The following is an 8692-nucleotide window of genomic DNA, read 5'->3' on the forward strand; positions in this document are numbered from 1 at the left end:
AAACAGTAGATGCAGTCAAAATGACCTCTTGAACAGGTACCCCGAGTGTCGCCTATTACAATCAGCTAGATTGGGTGAGTTTTGAGCATAGCCTCCCCACTCACTATTAATCCCATTCAAGTGCAATTTTTTTGAAATAACCTACTCAGCAGCAGAGCGCACACATCAAATACAGGTTGAATGAATTGGGGATTAATGGAGATTTTATTGATTTAAGGCCAATTGTATTTAAACTTTAACATTTTACTGTATTTAAGGTGCAAAATTGATTGGCTACCAGTCAGAGAAAAACACTGCACTGTAAGTAGACCAATTCCATTCCTCAAGCTAGATTGGCAATGGCAAAATGCAGTTGAATCCAAAAGAGGATGTTTTATCACAAATAAATAATATTGAAAAAGATAACAGCTTAAGCCCCCATGCAGTCTTTGTAATTCTATTTTTAAATCATCACCATATGTATAACAAATCACTGTGTTTATTTAATGAAAATAACTTCCAACATATTCAACGTGTTTAACCATTTATTTCCCTGAGCCTCCTTCGGCCCTTAAAATGCTCAGTTTGATCATGTGGGCGTTAGGAAACACATTTGAATATACATGATTTACATATACAGATCTGATTGGCTGACAGAATGGTCTAGAGCCAACCCCCTTACCCATATGAACAATCATTGGTCTATTATAATCAGATCACATTGCGACATAATGAGGTGGGCCAAAAGTTCCATCCCAACTGAACAGGCTGAAATTCCAGCCAATTTTCAAACAGCTCTTACACAACAAAGGGCATCATTTTCACAATTTCTCAGTTTTATTACAACCTCATCATGTGGAAATATATATTTTTTTAAATGCAGGAAAATCAAGTTCATCTGCACTGCCCCTTTCACACTGTAGTGAAATGGGAACTCGTTCCGAACAAAATATAATTTATCACACTGATTTTGTTTACAATAAGTCTACAAAACATCTTAAATCTGTCAACAAAAAAAACACTTCCGGTAATCATTTAGAACATCATTATAACAAAAGTTATACAATCACGTTTCCCCATCACAGACAGGGCCAGCCAACAGAAACATAGGACAAATATTCCAAGATGCATATCATGATAGATCTCAATTGCAATCTGTAGTGGTGATTGATTGATACTAAACAAGAGCAACATTACAACATTTGAAGCTATGCATCATGTATGTGCGTCCTTGTTTGTGTGTTTGCATCTCCTATGAAACTGTTTCTACCATTCAAATTCAGTCAGGTCTTTGAGGAAGGTGGCAACTGCATCGGTCTTCCTTTGCACAACTCTTCCAGTCCTGCGGCTCACCCCGGCTTCTGAATCAAGGTATGAAGAGCATTTGGTTCCTTCATTTGGGTTGATCCCTACTAGAAACCTAAACAGTCAACATGGAAGAGTTAGTGAATCCAGGCATTGCTTTCACAATTCTTTCAATTTGGGTTGCAAAGCTACCGGTAATTTACTAATCTACCGGAATCTTCAGTAGTTTTGGTAATTAAGAGAAAATGTATGGCAATCTACTGCAACTTTGGTCATTTATATTTGAATAACTTAAACAACATGTACTCATATATAGTATTATTTTTTTTTACATCCGTGTCCATATTGTCCATGAGTTTCTAGTAGATAGACTATAAGGTTCAAGAGAAAATAGCCTAATTAATGAAAAAAAATCTAATTAACGTTGGCATTATTTTCAATGAACTCTTCCAACTATTTACTTTTTTTTTTTTTTTTTACAACTGCCAGCAGTTTGACACCAAAACATGGACAACAAATGCATACTGACATAGTAAAATAAATAAGTGAAAAAGATAAAGGATACTTCATGCTGAAATTCATTAAAAATGGTATTCACTAAATTGATGGATTATATTTAGGATGCTTTACAACTGTTTTTCTATTTTAAAATCATCTTCTTTAATTATTTCATATATGTACATGTGATAAGGCCACACAGAGGGCCAGAGATAATTACAGACACCTGTGATAATCTGAGGTACCCAAAAGGGCCACTGTATGTATTGTAATAGATTATATAAAATCCTTGAAAGATACAAAACATCTGGTAGTTTACTGGTAAACTAAAGTTTCCAGTAATATACCCTTCCTTTGCAACACTAAGTAAGTCTCTCAAAACTGAGATAAGCAAAAACTAAATGAAATTTAACTGCAAGACATGCAAGACAAATGTAAGTGCTGGATTAATAAATGCTCAATACTTTCCTCTGAATAAGCTCCAGTGTTGCTGAGGCTGCCTCCTGGTACTCTGTATTGAACACGTAGAAACATCCGAAGAACACAGAGAGGGCAGCAGCAAAGTCGGACTGATTTTCCAAAACACAGACCACTCTCCCCTCGAGCGACACCATCCATTTAGATGAAGCCAGCAGGGAACTCCCTGAAGTATACAGCAATAATGATTGTGTTACACAATATATTTCCTAACATAGGCCTATACAATATATTACTGTTCCACCACAATTAAATATTACTGTATTTAGGCTAGAATTCATCCTATTGTTCTATTCAGCGTTAACATTATGTAGTTAAGTACCAGTATGTATTTCTGGTGGTTTATCTAGCCCCACCATGGACATAATCTGAGTTATGAATATGATCATCTCCAGTCCATACACAAAATGTTGTCATTACCAAGCATGATAAGTCTTGGAGTGGCCGGCAAATGCAACTGAGCCTCTACATCCATCTGGGTGTCATTCACCTACATTAAACACAAAGAGAAGAAGGTTGTTGAATCCTGATATGATCAATAATGTGTGTAAAAGCACAGTATAATGTATATAGTCCCAGTATGAAACAATACAATGTTTTTTTATTTGAATAAAATCACACACAATAACTTACATCAGCCAAGAGGAAGAGAGAGTCCTCTTTCTCTCTGAAGTGGGACAGCACCAGAAGAATGGCAGCACAGGCTGTGAGGTCCTTGTTGTTTCCACTGAGGTCACCTTCAATGTCATTGAGGAGACTTTGGGTGCCTCTCCTCCAGTTGGGTTTCTGACTTCGGAAGAAATTGACAATGGTCTTTCCCTTGCTCAGCAGAGCGCCACTGAGGCAGCTGTCGATCTCAACTCCAGTGAGCATGTGGAAGTGGGCACAGAGCCATCTCTTGGTAAAAAGAAAAGGCCATTGTTCCTTGACGTCACCGATGCTTGGGGCTGGCCATGCATTTATCATGTGGCGTTGGTTAATGTACGTAAGCCTCATGAATTCATCCACATCTCCCCTGTCCACACCTCTGGGGCCTGCACTGTTGAAAATGGTGGCCATAATCTGTCTCTTGTTTTCCAGGGACTCAGGAGTCTCCCCTTCCGGAAGGTCCTGTGGGTGCCAGTTGATGCACCCATAACTGTCCACTTTTGTTCTTGCTGTTTTGGCTTGTCTGTTGCTGTGTTCCCCTTTTTTGCTCGTCTTGGGTCTGCGTATTCTATTTTCAGTGTTCCGGTTCACATGCTCCACTCTTGTCTTTATTTGGGTGAGCAAGGAGGAGTACCTTCTGCTAAGCAGTTCCCCTTCTTTTGACAGGTCTGCAAAGCTCTCTGGATAATCTGCAACTATGGCTTTGGCTATTTCTGCACATACTTTCTTGTTGGGGTTGAGGCAGTGTACACGCATTGCATCAACGGTGATCCTCACCATCAGCCGCCTATCTGCCGCCTCGACTCTTCGTCCCTCTGCAATGGCTCGCCTGAGGCTTTCAGGCGTCTGCTGCCAAGGGACATGAAAGTTGCTGATCCAATCCTCATCATCATCCTCCTCCTCCTCCTCCTCCCTAAAAAGCAATACCAATTGCATGGGATAAATTGATGGTTGCTTGTGTGGCAAGTGTTCACAGTGATATACAAAGCCAATATGTTATTAAATGTTTATTTTTTGTCTGGACCAAGATGATTTGGTACCTCCAATGCATCCTGGTAGAGAATTATTGACAATGATGATGGGAGGCTCTTGTAACAGTCCATTTTCTTTCAAATTTGACCATTTGTCATGTCCTCATTAGCAACAAGGTGGATCATTTTGTACTGGTCTTTCACTGTTGACAGTCCAAGAATAGGTGTCAGAGTCTCTTTGATAGGAATCTACTGACAGAAGCGTATCCTGCCTGTAGCATCGGAACCAAGACATCTGAGCTGAATTGGCTCAACATAATGTCCGGTTAGACCATAAACCTTTTCCATTTATACTTTACACAGACCTTTCGTGATAATCAATGATATTTTAAAATATTCTCCCGACAGTGAAGCACTATTGATTTTAACACAATTGTTGTCATTTAGCAGACGCTCTTATCCAGAGCGACTTAAATCGACAGATTTTTCACCTAGTCAGCTCGGGGATTTGAACCAGCGACCTTTCGGTTAGTGGCCCAACACTCTTAACTGTAAATATGTCTTTATGTGAAGTACAGTAATATAACAGGAAGCTTTATATTACGAAAGATTACTGTACTGTTTTCCCACCTTGAAAAAAAATGTCCAAAATTGTAATGTAATCTGTGTTACACTGCAAAACACATTGAGAGTATTTTACTATGGATTTGTCTTTCACAGTACAGATAAATAAAAAACTAACCGACAACCCAAAATCCAGACCAGTCAAAGCACTAAAATATGCTAAACATGTCAGAAATATTGCATGCTCCATGTTTTGCAAGACAACTTAACTAAATTGAATTGCCATTTAAGTGAAATTGTGGACACCCAGACTGTGTGGATGAAAGGTCATACCGGCATTTTGCCCTCTCCTTGTAGGCCCGCAACTTCTCAGGGTCAGCACGGATTCTCTCTCTGTATTGCCGCTGTGTCTCTGCGCTTGACAGCCTCCCTGATGTCAAGAGACAATAGAACCGTATTGTTATTGGCATGATCCTCTTAAACCTGAATTTAACTTGGATTTGACCATGAACTGCATAGCAGACAGTTGTTTTTAAACCCATAAGACCCCTTACAACTTTACAATCCCCTCACCACTCCACTATAAAAAACACAACATCAACAAACAGAAAAGGACAGAGACAAGACACACAAGCATACTTTTCACATGCTCTGTCAATGTCTCCTCAGACTGTTCTGAACGTCTATCGCCTGGACTCTGGCTACCAGCAACAGAAGACGTTCCATCAGACTCTTTCCCCAAGACGTGCATCGGGCCTAAGCCCTCCTGTTGTTCTGCAATACTCTCCTCACTCATCTCCCATTTGATGTAGAAGGACCCAGTGTCAGCAGGCTCCTCTTTTATCACTGGGCTAGTGACTGGAATGGCTGATGGGGACTGGCCTCTGGCTCGCTCTGCTGAAAGCCCAGGAGTCCCTGCATTGAGACCTGGGATTGAAACAAATACATGATATCTAAAGCACAAACTGGTCACAAACTAGCCAGGTTTGAGCATAGACATGTTCAAGTTGCCTCTACCAGCAGGGCGGTTAAAATGAACAAGATTACAAAAAGATGTCTCATCATAGGCGTTGCCATGTTAAATGGGGCAGTACCCAGTACACAATGATAATCTGCAGAGCATATACTGAGGCAAATTGGATAGTTAGCTACATGACCTCATGTACCAGATTTGTCTCAGTACTGGTACTGGCAACAGCATTACTTTAGCATATGGGGAATATCAACTACGAATACACTCATCCTCATAACATAGTGTCTATAATGATGTACACACTGACATTTATGCACCGGTGACTTGAGTGGGAATGTACAGTATTATGAACTACTGATAACCAAGCAATCGGGAGAGAGCTACTTACTGGGGAAATCCATTCTCCAATCATTTTCGCTTGCCACCTCGTTCTCATTGCACATGGGTTTCCCAAAATCTCTTTCTGGTGAAAGTGCAGACAGTTCAAAGGATAGGCCTACTCGAAATGTTGTTAATTCGTCTTCAGCTTTTTTAAGCTTATATTTAAGGGTTTCATTTTCTTTGTCCCTCTCTGCCACCTTCCTTTCATATTCCAGTATTTTGGTACTGTTCATATTGTAAATAACATCCATGACAGTATTTACCGCTGTTCTGATAGCATTTTCCACTGCACGAGCGTTTTCTTCGTTATGTAAACAGGAATTCATTGCTCTACTTGGGAGATTATTATTATTTATTTTTTAACTCACCCGCACAACCTAACGTTGTCAAGTTTGCTAAATTGGCCAAGTCACAGAGTGAAGCAGGTGATAACTAGCTAACCCTTTTGTCTGTGGCACTGTAACGTAACATTACTAGCTAGCTCAGCTGGCTAAACAGTCAGCAGCCAACAACTTTACCGATGCGTGCGTCAGTTTGTAACCCTTCAGTGACAATATTATCAAAAAGAGAAAGCGAACGAAAACGTGGTATTTCAAAGGCACTCACACTTGTATAAAATATTCAGAAGAAAATTAATTTGACATGTTTTAGAGAGCAACTGTATTACGTCTCAACGTTTACCTCGCAGTTCACTTCCGCCGCGCCAATCGCGCGCGTCACGTGTCAAATGTGCTTGGGGTGGCTCAATCACAGCACCGTCTAGTGGTAAATCAGTGAACAAAAGCAAATGCTGTACAATGTGAATTAATTTACCGACATTTCCAAATAAAAAAAACATAGAACATTAACAGCCCGAACCAATTCATTGAATAACTGGATCATTACAATATGATACAGAAATCATCCTCTCAAACAACAAAGGAAATATCAACAAATATGATCCCAAATCCCAATCTTTGTTCGGCAGCCTAAACTCATCTGTGCAGACCTAATCCCCCCCCCTCTACTGTCTGTGGTGTCTCCTAGTCTCCCCAGGTGTCTCTGTGGGAGGTGGCAGGGCTGTGTGGGGTTCGTTGGGAAAAAGGACATTTGCAGGCACGACAGCGTCTGGATGCTTCTCTCTTCAGGTAAATCTGATATCGACACTTTCCTCTGCTGATTCCTGAAAAAAAAGTGTGAGTATGAACACAGATTCTTCAACAAATGCACATACACATGATCAAATATAAACATATTGCATGCTCTGTTTTCAAATGTCTGAAATGAACGTGTCCATGTAGGACAATGGAATTAAGATTAATTTAATTCAAGTTAACGTCAATATTCTCATCAAGACTATATTGAAGGTGGACACCCAGACTGTGGTAGTGAAAGGTACAGTAACATATTTACCTGCGTCGTTCCTTCTCCTTGTAGGCCCGGAACTTCTCAGGGTCAGCATGGACTCTCTCTCTCCCTGAGACAATGGAACCATATTGTCATTGGCATGATCCTCTTAAACTTGAATTCTTTTTAATCATCATTTCACATGCATACTTTTCAGATGCCTGGTCGGTCTCTCCCCATACTCATGTCCACTCTGGCTACCAGCAACAGGGTGAGTTCCGTCTCTTTGCCTGGTTGGAGTTCCACCCGTCTGCTGGGCTTCGTACTCTTTTCCCAGGATGTGTATCAGGCCTAGGCCCTCCTGTTCCTCCCCAATACCCTCCTCACTCATCTCCCATTTAATGAAGAATGTCTCAATGTCAGAGGGTTCCTCTTTTATCACTGGTCTGGTGACTGGACTGGGTGATGGGGACTGGCCTCTGGTTAGCTCTGCTAAAAACCGTGACTCTTCTGCAGAATGTGAAGTAGGGTTCTGGTGATGGGACATATAAATAGTTGATGCCCCAGTGGGAAGAGATGTGTCTTTGCACTGGGAAAAAAACCTGGGGAGGAGTCCTTCCAACGAGACCTGTGATCAAAACAAAGATATTTGGACAAAAGTAGGGGTTGGTAAGTGCATGTCAAAGAGCTAAACATTGGAATAAAAACAATCAGGACAATACTCACAGGGGAAATCTATTCTCCATTCAGCTTTGCTTGACACCTCGTTTTCATTGCAAATTGGTTTCCCTCTTTGCATTTCTGGTGAAAGTGCATAAGTGCTTCTTGACCTGACTTGATGACATTCATTTCCAGAAAATTCAGGAGGAGGAAAAGGAGCCTCGCAATGCTGTGACCTCACGTTCTGCGGTTGTAACTTTTCGTTTCAGCGTTTCGTTTTCTTTGTCCTTCTTAGCCAACTTACTTTGATATTCCTGTATTTTGGCACTGTTGATACTAGAAATAACACTCACAATAGTATGCATCTCTGTTCTAACTGCATGTTCGACTGCTCGAGCGTCGTCTTCATTTTGTAAAACAGAGAACATTGCTATACTATGTAAATATATTTTTTGAAACCCGGGCACTAAAGACTAGTGCTAGCCGACAGCTTCTAACACAGGTGATGAGAGAACAACAAATTGGTAAGAGAACGAACCGGCGGTATTTCAAAGGAACACGTTAATACCAGAGAAAATAACACATTAAAGAGAACAGACACAGTTCATGATAATTATCTCCAAACACCATTCACTTCCGCATGTATTAGGTATGTTAAAGGTGATAGCGAAGTCACAGCGTCGGCTAGTGGTAGCTAACTCAATTAAGAATGATTTTGTTTCAAGTTTTAATGTCACATGCACAAGTACAGTGAAATGCCTTTCTTACCAACTCAAACCCCAACAATGCAATACTCAATAACAATGTATCACTAGAAAGGAACACACGATAAATAATAAGAAATATGAAATACACAATAAAGTAAGTAAGTAGGCATACTATATACAGGAAATATTTTAAAAATCAGTTC

The 8692-nt window shown here is 40.3% G+C and overlaps 1 protein-coding gene across 3 annotated transcripts; it reads right to left on the minus strand.

Annotated features, from left to right (window-relative positions):
- Positions 1 to 462: 462 nt before the first annotated feature.
- LOC110487594 lies at positions 463 to 8454 on the minus strand. 3 transcript variants are annotated; one of them, XM_021559524.2, is made up of 10 exons: positions 7849 to 8454; positions 7333 to 7750; positions 7189 to 7252; positions 6478 to 6958; positions 5082 to 5369; positions 4776 to 4872; positions 2893 to 3820; positions 2680 to 2749; positions 2251 to 2425; positions 463 to 1399 (listed from the first exon to the last, which is right to left on the minus strand). In XM_021559524.2, the coding sequence occupies exons 4-10, from the start codon at positions 6632 to 6634 to the stop codon at positions 1246 to 1248; spliced, it is 1869 nt and encodes a 622-aa protein (XP_021415199.2). In that variant the 5' UTR covers positions 6635 to 6958; positions 7189 to 7252; positions 7333 to 7750; positions 7849 to 8454; the 3' UTR covers positions 463 to 1245. The 3 variants fall into 3 exon arrangements, with proteins under 3 accessions (XP_021415199.2, XP_021415193.2, XP_036802157.1); XM_021559518.2 differs by having other exon boundaries at positions 5804 to 6958; positions 7849 to 8451; XM_036946262.1 differs by having other exon boundaries at positions 2893 to 3817; positions 5804 to 6958; positions 7849 to 8450.
- Positions 8455 to 8692: the final 238 nt, after the last annotated feature.

This window comes from Oncorhynchus mykiss, chromosome 2, assembly GCF_013265735.2.
Source record: "Oncorhynchus mykiss isolate Arlee chromosome 2, USDA_OmykA_1.1, whole genome shotgun sequence".
In the NCBI taxonomy this organism is placed as follows: Eukaryota; Metazoa; Chordata; class Actinopteri; order Salmoniformes; family Salmonidae; genus Oncorhynchus; species Oncorhynchus mykiss.

Bases quoted from the DNA above. Each gene is read 5' to 3' on its own strand.
- LOC110487594 (XM_021559518.2), bottom strand. From the start codon at position 6,122: ATGAATTCCTGTTTACATAACGAAGAAAACGCTCGTGCAGTGGAAAAT. The intron at 2,750-2,892 runs GTAAGTTATTGT...TGTTTAATGTAG, and splicing joins CTCTCTTCCTCTTGGCTGAT to GTGAATGACACCCAGATGGA. The intron at 2,426-2,679 runs GTAATGACAACA...TGTATACTTCAG, and splicing joins TCCAAGACTTATCATGCTTG to GGAGTTCCCTGCTGGCTTCA.